The 20,551-nt window shown below is 45.5% G+C and overlaps 1 protein-coding gene across 1 annotated transcript in view; it reads left to right on the top strand.

The window, feature by feature from the left end:
• ANKHD1 (ankyrin repeat and KH domain containing 1) overlaps positions 1-20,551 on the top strand; it is a 1,380,661-nt gene that overhangs the window by 1,284,857 nt on the left and 75,253 nt on the right. The window contains exon 31 of the mRNA XM_078653327.1: positions 14,569-14,820. Coding sequence (XP_078509453.1) covers positions 14,569-14,820 — 252 coding nt within the window. The remainder of the gene's footprint in view (positions 1-14,568; positions 14,821-20,551) is intronic.

Below are 20,551 nucleotides of genomic sequence, written 5' to 3'. Positions count from 1 at the left end.
TCCGGCGGAGTCTGGGCTCCACATCAACCTTCTGGAGCTCTGGGCGATTCGTCTTGCACTGAAGGCATTCCTTCCCTCTGTCCGGGGAAGTGTGGTGCACGTGTTCACGGACAACACCACCGCCATGTGGTACTGCAACAAACAGGGCTGGGTGTTGTCGTGAACCCTATGTCAAGAGGCTCTTCGCCTCTGGACATGGCTGGAACATCAAGGCGTATCCTTGGTTGTTCACCACCTGGCAGGTTCACTGAACGCCAGGGCGGACAAACTCAGGTGCATAATGGATCACTAATGGCGTCTTCACTCTGAGCTGGTGTAAGGTCTCTTTCAGCAGTGGGGAGAGCCTTTGTTAGATCTATTCGCCACCGAAGAGAACGCGCAATTCTGTGGCACTCGATAGCCACGCTTTTCCTTGCGAGTGGAGTTGCGGTCTTCTATACGCCTTTCTGCCTATATCACTTCTGCTCAGAGTGCTGAAGAAGATAAAGTGCGACCGGGCCCAAGTCATCCATCTGGCCCCGGATTGGGCACGAAGTGTCTGGTATTCCGAGCTTTTACAACTGGCCATTGATCCGACTGCCTCTTCGGTAGAATCTTCTGTCGCAGCAGCAGGGGACTGTCCTCCACCCGAACCTGTCCAGCCTCCACCTCCTTGTGTGGAGATTGAGCGGCGACAGTTGACGGCCTTTGACCTACCGCCCGAAGTCTGTAATGTTATCTTGGCAGCCAGGCATCCCTCCACTAAGATGGTATACGCCTGTAGATGGAACAAGTTTTTGGCATGGTGCACAGCAAAGTCTGTGGATCCCCTCTTTCTGAGGTTCTTTTGTTCCTCCTTTCTTTGGCCTAGCAGGGCTCTGCTCTGGGCACACTCAAGGGCTATCTCTCAGCCATCTCAGCCTTTCTTTGGCTGCCTGATCAGCCTTCTCTTTTCAAGTCCCCTATTGTAAATAGGTTTCTTAAGGGCATTACACATCTCTTTCCTCCAATTCCTTTCGTAATGCCTCAATGGGACTTGAACTTGGTTCTAACATATCTAATGTGCGCTCCCTTTGAGCCATTACATAACTGTCCTCTAAGACTTTTAATTTTAAAGACTGCCTTTCTAGTGGCCATCACCTCTGCTTGCAGGGTGAGTGAGCTTCCGGCTCTGTCCTCTAAGCCACCTTTTCTTGTTGTGCATCCAGGCAAGGTTGTCTTAAGAACCAGACCTTCCTTTCTTCCCAAAGTGGTTACTTTCCACATTGGACAAACCATCACTTTGCCCACCTTCTTTCTGCCTCCGCATCCTTCTAAAGAGGGGAGAGGCTCCACCGTCTGGATACAAAACATGCGCTCTCTTTCTGTCTAGATCGCACAAGACCATTCAGAGTGGATGACAAATTCTTTGTTGGCTATGTGGGCGCAAAGAAAGGTCGGGCCGTGCAAAATTGGACGATCACTCGGTGGGTCGTTCTTTGCATAAAAATGTATTACTCTTTGGTAAAGAAGGAGCCTCCGGTAGGATTGCGCGCCCATTCCACCATGGCAACGGCAGCCACTACTGCTTTGGGACATGGAGTCCCCCTTCATGACATCGGCCAGGCAGCTACGTGGGCATCACTGCACATGTTTAACATTACTGCCTGGATTCTCAAGTCCGGAGTGACGGCTACTTTGGCCGTTCTGTTCTCCGGGACTTCCTGGTGTGAACTTAGTTCACAGACCCATCTCTGGGGTTGGTATTGCTGGGTTATCTATTCTAAGGTAAGAAATCTATAGCTAATATTCTCATTCAGATGAACAAGTTACTTATCTTTGGTAACGATATAAATGTAAGAGACATGTATATTTATAGATTCCTTACCGCTCAACCCCTCCCCCCCCCCCGTTCTGCGAACTGACTTCTAGGGTTAAGGTCTTCCTTTCAGCGCCCTAGTTTTGCACACCAGTGGTCCGTGTCTTGCACGGCTCTGCGCTTCTGGTGTGGAATGTCATGTAATGTAATGAAATGATGTGAGCGCGCGAGGTCGGCGTCTAGGTAGATACTGCAAAGTCATACCGGCGACGACGAACGCGGAGTCGACCGACGCAACTACGTGCAGGGGTACTGCTATGAAAAAAAGTCTCTGGTTCCATTCTGACACCTGGGGGTAATTCGAAGGTAAGTAATCCATAACTAATAATGCCTCTTACAAATATATCGTTACCAAAGGTAAGTAACTTGTTCGTCTCCAACACACTCGCAGGACACTCAAGTTACTGCACCAACTGGGATTCACAGTCAATGTATTGAAATCGCATCTTCAACCTTCCAACACTCAAAAGTATCTAGGATCCACTTTAGACACTCAACGGGCTCTAGCCTTTCGTAATGCAACCAGAATTTGCAATATTCAGGCTCTAGTTCCCCAGTTTCAGCCCACTCACTACCAGCTCGAGTGTATATGCAGCTGCTGGGAATGATGGCCTCTTGCATCATAATTGTTCCCCATGCCAGGGTTCACATGCGTCCCCTCTAGGAATGCTTAGCAAGTCAGTGGAACCAATCACCAGGTCTTTAAATCGATCTAGTGTTGGTAAGCGGTCGTACTCCTCGCTCTTTGCAGTGGTGGAACCCACAAAATTTATCAAAAGGATGGCCCTTCATAGACCCAGTTCCACAGACAATGCTTACAGCGGACGCGTCCCTCACTGGTTGGGGGGCTCATCTTCAACATCACACAGTGAGAGGCCTGTGGAGTCAACAGCAATAAAATCGACACATAAATCATCTAGAATTGCTAGCAGTGTCTCTAGCACACAAAGCATTTCAGACTCACCTTGTCGGCAAAGCTGTCCTAGTTCGTACCGACAACATGACGGCTATGTATTATATACAAAAACAAGGGGGGAACACTCTCTCCAATTTGGCTTAAGACATTTGGAAGTGGGCCATTCACTACAAAATCCATCTCCTAGCAGAACACTAACCAGGAGTGACAAATCAGATTGCAGAGCTTCTCAGCTGACAGAGACAACAAATCCACGAATGGGAGCTTCACCCTCAAGTTCTCCTCCCATACTTTCAAAGTTGGGGGTTCCCTCTGATAGATCTTTTTGCCACACTCGAAACTCAAAAGTGCCCAAACTTTGCCTCCAGGTATCCACACCCGCTATCCAAAGGCAATGCTGTATGGATGAATTGGTCAGGGATATTTGCCTGCTTCTCCGACTCTCCCGCTCACCCCATTACTGGTTCTGAAGCTCAGGCAAACACCCCTCACACTGATCCTGGTAGCTCCCACATGGGTCTGTCAACCTTGGTTCACAACCCTGTTGGAGCTGTCACTAGTTCCATATCAAAAACTGAACCTCGCATCCAGTCACCTCACAGAGCCATGGAGGAATCCGGCACCCAGATCCCAAACAACTCAACCTCGGGATCTGGCTCCTGAAGTCCGAGTTTGGTTACGAAATCTCCCACCAGACTGTCTGAACATCATCAGAGAGGCCAGAAGAGCATGTTATGCAGCTAATGGAAACTTTTTGTTATCCATTGCAATCACAACATCATCCATCCTCTTGATGCATCGATACAAAATATAATTTGTTATCTGTTACACTTGCAGCAGTCGGGGTTAGCGTACTCTTCTATCCGACTACATCTCGCTCCAATATCTACAAAATAGACAACACTTATTTCTCTTTCGAGTGCCAGTAATCAAAGCTTTCATGGAAGGACTTACAAGATTTCTCCCAGTAAGACTTCCACCTGTCCGAGTGTGGAATCTTAACATAGTCCTCAAACTATTGATGGACCCATCTTTTGAACCCATGTATAATTGTGAACTGCAATTTCTCATACAAAAACTATGCACAGACAATGGGTCAGAGATAATAGAAGCTAACTAAGAAACTGTACATTTATCGGGATACAATCTAGGAATCCATGGTATTCGTGGTGAAAAAAGTGTGTTCCCATCAGATACCCATCCTGTTCCGCCCTATATCATTTGGGATCCTTCACCCGAAGGAAGTGGAAACATGTCCACTGTGGATTAGGTAGATTGTAGCCTAATCTTCTCGGAGGATACTGAAATATGATGAAGGGAAAATGGTATCAGGGGGTAAGTGACTAGCAGTGCAAAGGAAAAAATGAAAAAAATGTGCCGAGTTCGAAGGAACTATGTGAATGGTTTAATATTGGGTTGCAGGAGTGGAAAAAAACTTTTAATAGGATCCTACCCACACCCAAAGGATAAAAACAGTGCAAAGTAGTATAACAAATGACTACTTAGATGTTACGAGGTCGACATGTTTCTGCAGTGTGATAGGGTCACGTGATCCCTGTCTGCTTCTTCAGGACCTTTTCAATAAATGCTACTGCTGGTGTGCTAAACAAAAATAATTTTTAAATAAAAATTCATATCACCTGAGATCGCCCATGGAGATGATCCAGTTGGTCATGTGAGCATATGGAACAAAGGCACACAAATAAATATATACAGTTAGTGACGATAGCTTCAAAGGAAAAAACACAAGTGTGTATATAAAAATATGTCAAATAGTATTGATCAACAGATGCTTAATGGTCAACTTAGTTGCTACAGAGCAATATGCATATATGGCCAGGATAACACTGTACCCACTGTTTGGGGAATGAACTCTCCACCTCACCCGGCTACAGCTCAGGTAGAAATGGAGCACCGCTCTATTAAGAAAAACAGAAGAAATACTATAGAAAGAGGAAGAACCGAAGAGACAAATAACTAGACATGATCGACTATGATCTTTTTCAGCCATCATTTGCGCCTGATCGGCGCTGTTTACAAAAAGCGACAGTTGACAAAAGAACATTAACATATGTAGAAGATGTTATATACATATCTCTCTGAGACTCGTTGTCTTACATTTACTCGCGTTGTACGTTATTATTCCTTTAGAAACACTCGCGCTGAGCCGGCAGGCCATGCAAGAGGATTAACCCCACTATGAATGTCAACATGGTTGCCGACTTAGTAGGGAAAACCCGCTAGTTCACAGGCAAAAGGTCGATGCCTCCGTGACAGGCGCTCCTGCTCTATGCATAACTCACATGGCCGAGGTCGACAAAGTCCCCGCCTTAGCGCATTGCTTACGCAGTAATGGAAAGTCAAACGGGAATGCAAAAAAAAGAGAATGCAAAAAAAGGGGGGGTGCCGAACACAGTCCCCTTCTCGTAAGCTTACCTGTCCGTCGGTACTCCTGACATCCGTCTAGGCTGTCAAGTGGGAGGTACCTGAACGGACAGGAAGCGGGGTTATGAACTGTGTTCGCGTGCTACTGTGTAGATCAGGTGACCGCTGATCGCGGTAGATTTCTGGGAATTGGAGTCTATCGTAAAAGACACTGAGAAAAGACTAGGCAAGTATTTTACCCGTTAACTAGTTTGATATTAGACCATCGGACATATCCAAAACATCTAATTCGATTGATTATGAGATGAAAACCGAATGCATGTAATCGGATGTAATATTTGTAACACTGACTTCTAGTTAAAAATATGCATGAGTCCTGTGGTTGGGCGTGGTACATACCACACAGGACTCTTGGGAAATGTAGTTTTTTCATATGCGGAAGTATAGCGCGATGTTTGCGGGTTGAACTACTGGATGGTTGACAACAGACGCTCTTGATAGTCAACCTGGCATATGATCTGCGGTGACTTTATGTAATCATACATCGCATACATATTCTATTGGAAATCGATTTTATAGAGATGATGATTAGTAGGGAGACCTGCTTATTCGCGGTCTATCCGTTGTCATTACGAGTAGGTCGTTATGGGATGCTTGAACAGTGCGTGTATTTTGCAAGACTACTCGTGAATATGGTGGAAATAATTATCAATGATATTATACGGAGCATTGGTACTCATTGTTGTTACTGAGGTATTATCTAGACCGACATTCTTAGTGGACGTTGCTTAGTTAGAGGCCACTATGCAGCTCAACTCAAACAGTCCAATTTATATACCCATAGTTATCAGGGGTAATCTGCAATGCCAGGTCTTAATACGATCCATTATAGAGACAATCACCACCATGGAGGGATTATAGCGACATCCAAGGGATGTCTTCATTCAATCCCATTTTATCCGTTTTAAGTCTATACACCCATTTTTGTTCTCTTCTGTGTAGAAAGGTACTGATATTGGAGATGTGTTTGGGTATGACTGGTTGTTCCAACACCGTCCAGCGTAAATCGGTTGGAGAGTGTTGGGCTGATAAGAAATGATTGGTTAATCTCGTAGCCTGCTTGTTACAACGTATCGAGCTCTTATGCTCTGATATTCTTATCTTTATTTTTCTCATGGTCATGCCCACATACCTTTTTTCACAAGGGCAAGTGATGAGGTAGATTAGGTTTGAACTATTACAGTTCGTAAACCTTCGTTGTTCCCATGGTCGTTCTGTTCCAATGTTAATCATGGTAGATTTAGAGGTTTGGGGGCACGCAGCACATTGTCCACACGGATGGTGGCCGGTAACTGAAGGCATATCCCAAAGGGTTCCTACTACTCTCGGAGTGTCCGTCTTTGGTCTAGTGTGGACCAGTTTATCTTTTAAATTTTGACCCCTCTTAAAGGCAAAAAGGGGGACTGGCAAAGTGTCCTTACCGGTGTTCAGAATCCTCCAGTGTTTTTTAATGATTTTGGAAATCTGATTAGATGATGTGCCAAACGTAGTCACACATGTCATCCGTGTTGGTTTTTCTTTGGGAGGTAGTATATCAAGTAGGCTGGCTCTGTTATTATTCGCCGCTCGTTTTTTAGACTGATATACCAATTTCTTGGGGTAGTCCTTCTCCAATAGGTCTCGTGCCAAGTTCTTTGCGTGTGTTTCAAAAGACAATTTAGTCGTACAGTTTCTTTGTATGCGCAAAAATTGCCCGTAGGGCAAGTTATCCCTTAGAGATTTGGGATGGCAGCTATGATAGTTGAGCAATGAATTCCGAGCCATCGGTTTGCGATAAAGCTCTGAAGTCAAGCCTTGGGGTGTGCCATGAATCAATAAGTCCAAAAATGCCAAATTACCAACGTCATGTTCCATGGTGAATTTTAGGAACCGATTTCGTTGGTTTAACCACTCATGGAACTCTTTGAGTTGGGATACATTTCCACGCCATACGACGAAAATATCATCGATATAGCGTTTCCATGCTCGCAGACACTTAAGATGGGGGTTAGTGTCTGCAAGCACGTGCTCCTGTTCGAATTGGTGCACGTAGAGATTTGCGAGGCTAGGGGCAAAAACGCTGCCCATGCTGGTCCCGCTAATCTGTAAATATAATGAATCTTCAAAGGCGAAAAAATTCTCTGTCATGGCCAGTGTCGCTAGCGTCATGATGAACCTGACTGGAGTTATAGAGTTCAGCTCTCTTGCAAATAGTAACTCCTCAATCACTTGTAATGTCTCAGTTTGTGGTATTGATGTATATAGACTTTCGACGTCGAATGACACCAGGATGTCGGTCTGGATGTCATAATCGATTTCCGGTAAAAGTCTAAGGACATCTTTTGTGTCCTTCAAAAACGTTGGCATTTCTTGTACCATCGGTTGTAGAAAGACATCGACGAAAGTCGATAGGGGCTCCAGCAATGATCCTATCCCAGATATTATGGGACGCCCAGGTGGTGGGCGCTGAGCCTTATGTATTTTAGGTAGTTGGTAAAAATAGGGAATGACAGGATTGGATGTACAAAGGTATTGTCCTTCTTTCGGAGTGAGCCATCCCTCAGCGAGAGCTTCCTCGACTACATGTCCGATAATGTTTGTTAATCTTGCAGTTGGATCTTCTTTAAGTTTTTTATAAGATTTACCATCATTAAGTTGCCTTAAGCACTCATTGCGATAAGTTTCGACATCTAGAATGACAACTGCTCCCCCTTTATCAGCAGGTTTCACTACGACTAGGGGGTTTCTTGTCAATGCTTCAATGGCATCTCGCTCTTTTCTAGATAGATTAGAGAAGTTCTTTTGTCTGGTAGCAAAGAGTTCTTTAATGTCATGATTTACAGCTTCCTCAAAAGTGAGGACCTTTGGAGGCAAACCCATCGTGGTGGGATTGAAAGTAGAGGTTTTTTTTAAACCTGTGTTGACACTCGGACTAGTTTGACTCATTTCTGTTGTTTTGTTCGCGAAGAGATAGTGGAGTCTTATCTTTCTGTAAAGTTTGCTTATTTCGATTTGCGCCTGAAAAGGATCAGTACGATTCGTTGAGACGAAACCAAGGCCTTTATTTAGTACCTGTTCTTGAATCTCAGTCAATGGTTGTGAACTGAGATTAATGACTAAGCTGGTCCCGACACGGTTGCTGGTTGATCCTGTGGGATCTTCTTCCCACTCCTCAGATCAATGGTCTGGGGGGGTAGATTCCAGCGAACCTGTCCCTGCCTGGGAGTTCTTTGACGACCCCGGCTCCTCCTGCCCCCTCCTAAAAAAGACTGTTGGTTGTAGTCCCCATAGAATTGCGGTGGGCCATATTGGTTCATCATTGCTGGAAAAGGGGGTGGGCCCCATGGTGAGGGCTGCCACCAAGGTGGAATAGGTGGTTGGGAAAAAGACTGATTGTACCCTCTCCATCCCCTCCTACTGCCTCCCCTTCCCCGCTGTCTAAGTGATGACTGGCTGGTATTTGATCCATCCGAGTCACTGGAGGCACCATCGGAACTAGTACTCCCATAATTAGATCCTCCCTTTCGGCCATCCTTTTGATTGGAAAGAAAGAAATTATCGCTTGTATATGGATAAACCTTCTCCATTGAGAATTTGGCCAGGTCCTTTTTGAATTTCTCAAGTTTGGTGAAAAGTATAGAGTCTCTAAACTCTTTACTAGATTTATTGCCATCCTCTTGCTGTTTCGAAAAAGTTTTACTAGATGAAATGGTTGTTTTTATTTGTCCCTCCAGGACCTGGATCTCCACCAAGATTTTATCCACTGTCTTTTTCGCCGTTCTTATTATAAGCACTAACAAGTCGCGTGTGCACTTCCACGCTATAAGCGACCAGTCATGCAGGAATTCCTTATCATCTAAAAAGAGGCGAGGGATATTTCCTACAATCAGACCGCTGGGGGCACAATTGCTTCTTAGATAGTCTGCCATAACTATTCCATGTACACTGACTCTGGCCAGATTCTTTTTGAGAACCAGTACTTTTGCCCAACCCTCCTCAGGAATACTAGAGGTGGTTGGTAACATGTCCAGCATGCTGGGATTCTCCAGGAGCAGTGCCTGGATTTCGGTTTCATCAAAAGCTAGGCCTAGATTCGTGGCCATGATGTACTATCTGTATGTGTCTAGTAATTTACTACAAAGGCTCCTCTACTCAATCAAAATACTTCGCCTGTGACCCAATTGAGTCGCGGAAAACTAATGACACACCCGCAATCAGGAGACTGCTCTAGAATACTTTAAACACAAACGAGGGTAATATTAGGGAAAATGTTTATTGACCTGGCATTGCTGCGATCCCTACATGTAATACAAAAACTATGCACAGACAATGGGTCAGAGATAATAGAAGCTAACTAAGAAACTGTACATTTATCGGGATACAATCTAGGAATCCATGGTATTCGTGGTGAAAAAAGTGTGTTCCCATCAGATACCCATCCTGTTCCGCCCTACATCATTTGGGATCCTTCACCCGAAGGAAGTGGAAACATGTCCACTGTGGATTAGGTAGATTGTAGCCTAATCTTCTCGGAGGATACTGAAATATGATGAAGGGAAAATGGTATCAGGGGGTAAGTGACTAGCAGTGCAAAGGAAAAAATGAAAAAAATGTGCCGAGTTCAAAGGAACTATGTGAATGGTTTAATATTGGGTTGCAGGAGTGGAAAAAAACTTTTAATAGGATCCTACCCACACCCAAAGGATAAAAACAGTGCAAAGTAGTATAACAAATGACTACTTAGATGTTACGAGGTCGACATGTTTCTGCAGTGTGATAGGGTCATGTGATCCCTGTCTGCTTCTTCAGGACCTTTTCAATAAATGCTACTGCTGGTGTGCTAAACAAAAATAATTTTAAAATAAAAATTCATATCACCTGAGATCGCCCATGGAGATGATCCAGTTGGTCATGTGAGCATATGGAACAAAGGCACACAAATAAATATATACAGTTAGTGACGATAGCTTCAAAGGAAAAAACACAATTGTGTATATAAAAATATGTCAAATAGTATTGATCAACAGTTGCTTAATGGTCAACTTAGTTGCTACAGAGCAATATGCATATATGGCCAGGATAACACTGTACCCACTCACCCACTGTTTGGGGAATGAACTCTCCACCTCACCCGGCTACAGCTCAGGTAGAAATGGAGCACCGCTCTATTAAGAAAAACAGAAGAAATACTATAGAAAGAGGAAGAACCGAAGAGACAAATAACTAGACATGATCGACTATGATCTTTTTCAGCCATCATTTGCGCCTGATCGGCGCTGTTTACAAAAAGCGACAGTTGACAAAAGAACATTAACATATGTAGAAGATGTTATATACATATCTCTCTGAGACTCGTTGTCTTACATTTACTCGCGTTGTACGTTATTATTCCTTTAGAAACACTCGCGCTGAGCCGGCAGGCCATGCAAGAGGATTAACCCCACTATGAATGTCAACATGGTTGCCGACTTAGTAGGGAAAACCCGCTAGTTCACAGGCAAAAGGTCGATGCCTCCGTGACAGGCGCTCCTGCTCTATGCATAACTCACATGGCCGAGGTCGACAAAGCCCCCGCCTTAGCGCATTGCTTACGCAGTAATGGAAAGTCAAACGGGAATGCAAAAAAAGGAGAATGCAAAACACAATACACACAATACCCAAACACATCTCCAATATCAGTACCTTTCTACACAGAAGAGAACAAAAATGGGTGTATAGACTTAAAACGGATAAAATGGGATTGAATGAAGACATCCCTTGGATGTCGCTATAACCCCTCCATGGTGGTGATTGTCTCTATAATGGATCGTATTAAGACCTGGCATTGCAGATTACCCCTGATAACTATGGGTATATAAATTGGACTGTTTGAGTTGAGCTGCATAGTGGCCTCTAACTAAGCAACGTCCACTAAGAATGTCGGTCTAGATAATACCTCAGTTACAACAATGAGTACCAATGCTCCGTATAATATCATTGATAATTATTTCCACCATATTCACGAGTAGTCTTGCAAAATACACGCACTGTTCAAGCATCCCATAACGACCTACTCGTAATGACAACGGATAGACCGCGAATAAGCAGGTCTCCCTACTAATCATCATCTCTATAAAATCGATTTCCAATAGAATATGTATGCGATGTATGATTACATAAAGTCACCGCAGATCATATGCCAGGTTGACTATCAAGAGCGTCTGTTGTCAACCATCCAGTAGTTCAACCCGCAAACATCGCGCTATACTTCCGCATATGAAAAAACTACATTTCCCAAGAGTCCTGTGTGGTATGTACCACGCCCAACCACAGGACTCATGCATATTTTTAACTAGAAGTCAGTGTTACAAATATTACATCCGATTACATGCATTCGGTTTTCATCTCATAATCAATCGAATTAGATGTTTTGGATATGTCCGATGGTCTAATATCAAACTAGTTAACGGGTAAAATACTTGCCTAGTCTTTTCTCAGTGTCTTTTACGATAGACTCCAATTCCCAGAAATCTACCGCGATCAGCGGTCACCTGATCTACACAGTAGCGCGCGAACACAGTTCATAACCCCGCTTCCTGTCCGTTCAGGTACCTCCCACTTGACAGCCTAGACGGATGTCAGGAGTACCGACGGACAGGTAAGCTTACGAGAAGGGGACTGTGTTCGGCACCCCCCCTTTTTTTGCATTCTCCTTTTTTTGCATTCCCGTTTGACTTTCCATTACTGCGTAAGCAATGCGCTAAGGCGGGGGCTTTGTCGACCTCGGCCATGTGAGTTATGCATAGAGCAGGAGCGCCTGTCACGGAGGCATCGACCTTTTGCCTGTGAACTAGCGGGTTTTCCCTACTAAGTCGGCAACCATGTTGACATTCATAGTGGGGTTAATCCTCTTGCATGGCCTGCCGGCTCAGCGCGAGTGTTTCTAAAGGAATAATAACGTACAACGCGAGTAAATGTAAGACAACGAGTCTCAGAGAGATATGTATATAACATCTTCTACATATGTTAATGTTCTTTTGTCAACTGTCGCTTTTTGTAAACAGCGCCGATCAGGCGCAAATGATGGCTGAAAAAGATCATAGTCGATCATGTCTAGTTATTTGTCTCTTCGGTTCTTCCTCTTTCTATAGTATTTCTTCTGTTTTTCTTAATAGAGCGGTGCTCCATTTCTACCTGAGCTGTAGCCGGGTGAGGTGGAGAGTTCATTCCCCAAACAGTGGGTGAGTGGGTACAGTGTTATCCTGGCCATATATGCATATTGCTCTGTAGCAACTAAGTTGACCATTAAGCAACTGTTGATCAATACTATTTGACATATTTTTATATACACAATTGTGTTTTTTCCTTTGAAGCTATCGTCACTAACTGTATATATTTATTTGTGTGCCTTTGTTCCATATGCTCACATGACCAACTGGATCATCTCCATGGGCGATCTCAGGTGATATGAATTTTTATTTAAAAATTATTTTTGTTTAGCACACCAGCAGTAGCATTTATTGAAAAGGTCCTGAAGAAGCAGACAGGGATCACATGACCCTATCACACTGCAGAAACATGTCGACCTCGTAACATCTAAGTAGTCATTTGTTATACTACTTTGCACTGTTTTTATCCTTTGGGTGTGGGTAGGATCCTATTAAAAGTTTTTTTCCACTCCTGCAACCCAATATTAAACCATTCACATAGTTCCTTTGAACTCGGCACATTTTTTTCATTTTTTCCTTTGCACTGCTAGTCACTTACCCCCTGATACCATTTTCCCTTCATCATATTTCAGTCTCCTCCGAGAAGATTAGGCTACAATCTACCTAATCCACAGTGGACATGTTTCCACTTCCTTCGGGTGAAGGATCCCAAATGATGTAGGGCGGAACAGGATGGGTATCTGATGGGAACACACTTTTTTCACCACGAATACCATGGATTCCTAGATTGTATCCCTATAAATGTACAGTTTCTTAGTTAGCTTCTATTATCTCTGACCCATTGTCTGTGCATAGTTTTTGTATTACATGTAGGGATCGCAGCAATGCCAGGTCAATAAACATTTTCCCTAATATTACCCTCGTTTGTGTTTAAAGAACTGCAATTTCTCTCCTGGAAAATCGCTGTCTTCATTGCTGTCACTTCATTGAGGAGAGTGGGTGACCTACAGGCACTAACCATAGAAGATCCTTTTTTCCAACTTAAGAGACAAAGTGGCTCTTCGTACTAACCCGCAAGTTTCTACCTAAGGTAGTTTCTGTCTTTCACATCAATCAGTCGGTTGAGTTACTTGTATTCTTTCCTCAACCTGATTCAGTGGCAGAACGAGCTCTACACACTTTAGAAGTTCGAAGAGCCCTCTTATATTACATAGTAGGAACAAAATAATTTCGTAAAACGAAACAACTTTTTATTGGTTTTGCTCCACCTGACAAGGGCAATCCCATATCCAAGTCCGGTATTGCCAGATGGATTGTTAAATGCATTCAAACATGTTATGCAAAAGCAAAGAACTTTAACCATAACCCCTAGAGCGCATCCCGCTCACAAAATAGGGGCTACTAATGTGGGCCAGACAGTACTTCGAACACTCTTTCAGACAACTGCAACAGCTACAGGTTAGCCACCGCTTTGGGAGAATACTGCTGTATAGTCTATGCAAAGCATGTGATCTACAGCTCACATGCCTTGAACGGATAATGTTACTTACCCAGTAAACATCTGTTTTTGGCATGTAGAGCTTTATATGCACATGCGCCCACCCCCCTGCCCGGGTACCTATACCTGTTGCAGTTCTCTCTTACTCTATATACATATGCATGGACATCTCTATTCTTTACTTACTAACTCCATTCTCGCCCTCTGAGGGAAAAGAATTGAACAATGGAGTTGATGCCCATGCGCACTATCACCGAAAGGAGGAGTCACCTACCTTGTGACTTAAAAGACTTATTCGTAGGAAAACAACTTTAAAACATCCAGACCCAATACTAGATGGCAGGAGTATGCAAAGCATGCGAATCTACAGCTCTACAAGCCAAGAACAGATACTTACTGGGTAAGTAAAATTATCCTCATCTTTACTCCTTTACTTATGTTGGAATCATATCAGGGTTTTGCTTACATCGGCTTTAGAAATATGCCAGTCAGTCAAATATTAAGAGTTGCTTCTCTTAGTCTATTGTTTTTTCCATTTGTTCTGACTTAAAGTTAAGGTAATTTTTTTGTCTCATTTTATTTGTAGTGGTCTATTTTCTCTTCTTGAATGCTCAGTCTGACAGGTGCCAATGTATTTGATTTTTGAGTAAGACATGCTTCTTTATCTAGTGCAGCATTAAATGGAATTGAAATAAAATGCACTTTTGTTTTCTAAACCCAGTAAAGTGTAACATTGTGTCACTAGGTGAGTCAACTGTTGTGTCTGTAGCTTCTGGATCACCTTCACCTCTGTCAACTATTTCCGCTCCTCCACCTCTTGGACCACAGAAGGCAAATAATGCAAACCATGACAGAAAGGTCCCGCCTCCTATCGGAACAGAAAGACTTGCCCGCATTCGACAAGGTGGTTCTGCAACTCCGACACCAGTAGGAAACAACTTTAGTGCTCCAGTTGGTCATGGTGGTATCTGGTCCTTTGGAGTAAACAGTGCATCAGGTAAGTCTGCTGCACCAAATAATATATATAACAAAATATTATTTTTAAACTGTTTATCTCTCATACATTGTTGAGACATCCATGACAAAATACAGCACTCATCATTGTGAAGCTCTAATTAACTTACCAGGGTTTTAATTTTAAGTTTATTTAAGTAAAAAGGAGATGTATCGATTTTCCTTAATTGTGTTGCACTGGTTGTAACTGCCTTTGTCTTAACCTTGCAAATGTGCATGTAGCATTAAATCAAGAAAACCTCTGTATCCAATATGTTAAAGCAGAACACTTTCATTTTAAGGACCAAATAGCAGCTATTTCTGTGGATTCTGCTTGAATTCAGCTCCCTTCACAGGCAGGTTCTCGTGCGTTTTCTTTCTATATCTTGTGGCAAGGATCTTTGTTCATTTTAGACTTATTAAAGCAATCATATTATAAGGTTGCTGCTTCTGCACTTGCTATCTTTCATCTCTATGTAGGTCTCTGGGTTGATAAGCCAATTCAACTTTTAAGGTCCGGATTTTGACAGCACACCCTTTAAACAGACCTGTTGCTTATAATACATATAAAGTGGGCTTTGGGTCTGCCTATTTCAATCTTTGACTTTCCTCCACCTGCCCCTTTCAGCCATTGGCATGAGGCTTTGTCAATCACATATTTGCTTTGCCACTGGAGTATTCATCTTTCACTTAGTGCTATTGGCTTTTGGGGTATATCCTTCCGCGTCCACTTTAGTGCTTGCTTTGAACTGCATGAGGGACTACATCATACATATAGTCCCCTCTTTTTGCTTATGCTTGCTCTCTCCTGTGTCTCTTACTCTGTTACTTTTCAGTTCGTCCTTGCTGGTCCCTCCCACCCCTCCTTTCCTCCGGCCTGATGACAACTTTCTGTGAAGTGTGGCATCTAGCTAGTCCAGTGTGCTCCATTGTGCCTTCTCCCAAGATGTCAGGACCCCTCTCTGGAGGTGTGGAGCTAGGTAGTCCACCCTACATGCCCCTGTTATAAAACAATTTGACCAGTGCTTCCCTCTCTGTCCACGATGGCAACCTGTCTACCCTATCGAAAGAGCAGCCTCTCTGGTGTGTTCACCATTTGCCCTTCAAAGGCAGCTTCCTCTTTGAAGCGTACTTTTGGGCCAACATCTCACCCAGTGGCAGACCTCTATTGTTACCTGTCCTGGGAGCTGGTGACATGTCTCCCCAGGTGTGCAGAATGCTGTGTTGTGGCCATCCTTCACAAATGGCCACTAGAAAACTGGGTGTGAGAAGTTGGCCTGATATATGATGCTCACTAGTTCTAGTGATCACCTTGTATCAGTCCAAACAACCCTTATGGTGATTGGTTGTAAGTCAACCTTATAGACCAGCTATCCTAATGGTAGCATGGACAAAGCAGTCTTAGGCTAAACTCTTTTGGCATGTGAAGCCAGCTGTTTTACCACGATATAACCCCTTGAATACCAGATGAAAGGACACCACACAAGTTGTTATGAAAATAAACAGTATATTTATTAATAACAACACCTCTGAACTCTTTAAGGTCAGAGGGCTAAGCACATGACAATCTCTTACGAAAAATACAATAAGTTGCACAAAATTACAATGGTGCCCTAGGGGCACGACAAACCATATACTAAGTAAGTGGAATGTGAAAGTCGATAAAAGGAATGGAGCTGTCCAGAGGCTGTAGGATCGATGGGACCACGCTACACTAACTCTAGGTAAGTAATAGGAGGCCCACGGAACGCGTGTGCAGAGTGTGAACTCACACGCGAGATGCGTAACAACGTCTATGGACAGTACAGTTCAAGTTAAAAGGTAAGTACGGACAATCCTGACTAGGTAGGACTAAAACGACTGTGGAACTGGACACTAGGACAGTTAAACTACCCTTGAGCACCGAAATGCTCTTGTTACCTCACCCACGGGCTGCGGGTGCCTAGGTGCCAAAGTGTGTCGGGTTTTTGCGTTGAAGTCAATGGAGCCTGAAAGAAAAGATGCTGCAGGCGACCAGGAGGAAGATGTCCGGTGCGATCCAAGGGTGGATCGGTGAAGAAGAGGACCTGCAAGCAGAGGGGACAATGTTCAAAGTCACTAGCCAGTGACCGGTGTGGAACCAGGAAGGAACCAGGTGCTGTCGTCGCGATCAGGTGAAGAGTGGACGCTTGACTCTGCAGCTACGTGGACCAGGAGGTGTCTTCGACGACCAGGATGGAGACACGAGCTGTCCCACGCAGGCTCTCGCTGTCGGCGGTGTCGGATCCGGAATTGGAGTCAACAGGCCTTGGCAAAGGCAACCCACGCGGTGAAGGGAAAAGATGCCTGGTGCGGACTAGGAGAGTCCGGGGTGCCCCTCTTTTGGAAGGGAGCAAGGGCCAGTCTGGAGCAACCAGACCAGCAGCAAAGATTCAAAGGTTCGTCGTCTAGGAGGCCACTAGCCAGCCGGCAAGTGACCAGACAACGCGTCGAGCAGCAGACAAGCAGAAGGGCCCCATGCAGATCTCGTGGATGCTGGAGGGCTGATCTTCGGTGCAGGCGCTGGGGCTTCTCAGTCCCCAAAGCACTTGGTCGAGTTTACCTCTGGAATCGTGCTGGAAGCGAAGTGCAGTTTCTTTCAAGATGGCCGGTCCCACGTGTCTCGTCACACCCACGGATCTCAGCTGTGCTGCAGATGTAGGTTGAGGTCATCGGGCTCTGAAGTCTGGATCCTGGAAGGAAGACGACAAAGGGAAACCGCTGGACGCTTGATGGTGCCTGCAGTTGCAGGGTGGACGCCCCTTGCCCACAAGGGAGATTTCTTCAGTCTTCTGTGGAGCAGAACGTTGAAGTCCAGAGTTTCTTCTTGTAGAGTAGTTCAGGATTAATCTAATTTGGAATGGGACCAGCTCCTACCTTTATCCTGCTAAAGGGGGTTGCACTACTGACTAGGTCCCTCCCCTGGGTGGGACCAGGAAGGGGGGTGGTTACACCCCCTATCCTTTGTCCGGTTTCGCGCCAGAGCTGGGGCAGGGATGCCCCAGCAACTGGTTTGAACCGGTGTATGCACAGGACACCTTGTGTGCCCCAGGCATGTCTCATTCCTTTCAGGCCTATCCTCCCCAATACACAAAATCTTGTCTGGGGTGGTGCTAGCACCTCCCAAGGCAGCAAACCCTTTGTCCAAGCCTCCCTCGCTGGAAGGACTCCCAGCAGCAGGAGATCAGACTTGTGTCTGTGGTGGCAGCATCCATTTTGTGATGCCAAGGCTCGAGTTAACTTTAACCGGGGTTCACAGTTACATACATGTCGTGTCCCTCTAGAAGGGTGGAATGCTACCCCCGTCGCCAGAATTGGCGAGGGGGTAGTATTCCAATTCGTATGACACCTTACTTGACATGTTTTGATAATGCTATACCAAAGTTAGCAAAAACCGCGAGGATTATAATGCACTTAAGAGTATATGGTATAGCGTTATCATGGAACAGCTATTAGGACTTTGTTCCGCAAGCTGCAAACGGGCTCAGCTCATGCCAGAGCACCATCTCACATAATTCCAAGCACTCTGCCTTCAGGATTGATAAGGCCTGCCATAGGAGTGACTGATAGGAGGATATGTGTCCATTTTAGGGTTAGATATAGGTATACTATATATATAGCAAAGGGTGATTACACCACCTTGCCCCAGCTGTCGTGCAGCCAGTTGTCAGTTTTAGATGGCCAGCCAGGGGTGGCATAATACATGCTTCAGCCCCTGGTAGGCCCTGGGTACACCTATGCCCTGGATACCTAAGGTACACTGTTACAGGGACTGATAAGGTGACTCAGTATCCAATTAGATATGTACCTAAGGAACATGGAATCCATTTTAACAGAGAGAGCAGTGGGCCTGGGGTCCTGAATAGCAGGGCCCCAGGTCAACTAAGTCAGAAAACCAGCAAAACACCAGGCAAAAAGTTGGGGGCAACCATAGTCAGGGATCTACCTTCCTACAGCATCCCTACCGGCACCGTTCGGAGTCGAAGACCCAAAAAATGATCAGAAGGGATGGTAAAAAGTTTAGTCAAAAAATGTGAAATGGTGCTCTGGCATGAGCTGAGCCCGGTTGCAGCTTGCGGAACCAAGTCCTAATAGCTGTTCCATGATAACGCATACCATATACTCTTAAGTGCATTATAATCCTCGCGGTTATATGCCAACTCTGGTATCGCTTTATCAAAACATGTCGAGTAAGGTGTCATACGAATTGAAATACTAACCCCTCGCCAATTCTGGCGACGGGGTTAGCATTCCACCCTTCTAGAGGGACACGACATGTATGTAACCTGTAACCCCGGTTAAAGTCAGACATAGCCTCAGCTCCACAAGATGGATGCTGCCACCGAGACACAAGTCTGCCCTCCTGCTGCTGGGAGTCCTCCCAGCACAGGAGGCAAGGACAAAGGGTTTCCTGCCAGGGGCGGTGCCAGCACCGTCCCAGACAGGATTTTGTGTATCCTAGGTAGGCAGGGCTTTAGAGGAAGGTGACTGCAAGTGGCACCCCGGTGCTCACTGTGCATAGGCCGGCTTGAACCAGTTCCAGGGGCACTCCAGCCCCTGATCTGGGGAAAGCCCGCCAAAGGAGAGGGGTGTAACCACCCCCCTCCTAGTCCCACCCATAGGGCAGGACTTAGTCGCGTGCCAGCCCCCTTTTGCAGGATAAAGGTAGGAGCAGGCCCCCTTCCAAATTAGATCATCTTTGAATCCTGAAACTACTTTCCACGAAAGGAACTCAAGACTTCTTCCTAAGATTTCTCCCTTGTGACTAAGGAGTAGTCACCCTGCAGCAGCAGGCACCAACCAAGCATCGCGGTCTGCTGTAAGTCTCCTCACCGGATCAAGACTACTCAGCTCGACGAGAACCGGCTTCCCTGGCACCTCTGACCTCTACCTGCATCATCAGCCCAGCTGTGATTCGTGGGTGTGACGAGACCTCGAGGGACCGGCCATCTTCCAAGACTGCACGACGCTTGACCAGCACGACTCCCGAGTGACCCTCGACCGAGTGCTTTGGGGTAAGAGAAGCCCCAACCCTGAGCAGCTCCAGCACCGAAGTTCAGCTCCCCTGCATCCACGAGATCTGCGTGGGGCCCTTCTGCTCTTTGCTGCTCACCGCGTTGTCCAGGTCGCTTGCCCGTTGGCTAGTGGCCCTCTGACGACGAATTTCGACGACAAACACCGCTGGTCTGGTTGCTCCAGACTGGCCCTTGCTCCCCTCCAACAGAGGAGCACCCTGGAACCTCCTGGTCCACTCCAGACGCCATTTTAAGTCCACCGCGTGGGCTTGCATTTGCCAAGACTTGTTGCCCCAATCCTGGGGACAGCTCGCACCTCCATCCTGGTCGCCGACAACGCCTCCTGGTCCGAGAGACTGCAGAGCCCAGCAGCGCCCACTCACCTGGTTGAGGTGACTTCGCCCGGTGCCACTCTGGTACCCACCTAAATCACTGGCTAGTGATTCAGAACTTGGTCCCCTCTGCTTACAGGTCTTCTTCTTCCCGATCCAGGCTTGGATCCCCAAGAACTTCTTCACTGGTCACCTGCCAGCAACTTCTTTCTTCAGGCTCCTGGTTCATCAACGAAGAAACCCGACGACATTTGAACCCTATGCAGCCGCAGCCCCTGGGCTAGGTAAACTGAGTTCTCTGGTGCTCCAGCGTAGACCAACTCTCTAAGTGTCTAGATCCACTTTCGTTTTTGACCTACCTAGTCGGGTT

This window comes from Lissotriton helveticus, chromosome 7 (assembly GCF_964261635.1).
Source record: "Lissotriton helveticus chromosome 7, aLisHel1.1, whole genome shotgun sequence".
In the NCBI taxonomy this organism is placed as follows: domain Eukaryota; kingdom Metazoa; phylum Chordata; class Amphibia; order Caudata; family Salamandridae; genus Lissotriton; species Lissotriton helveticus.
This window is presented reverse-complemented; position numbering and strand designations above follow the sequence as displayed.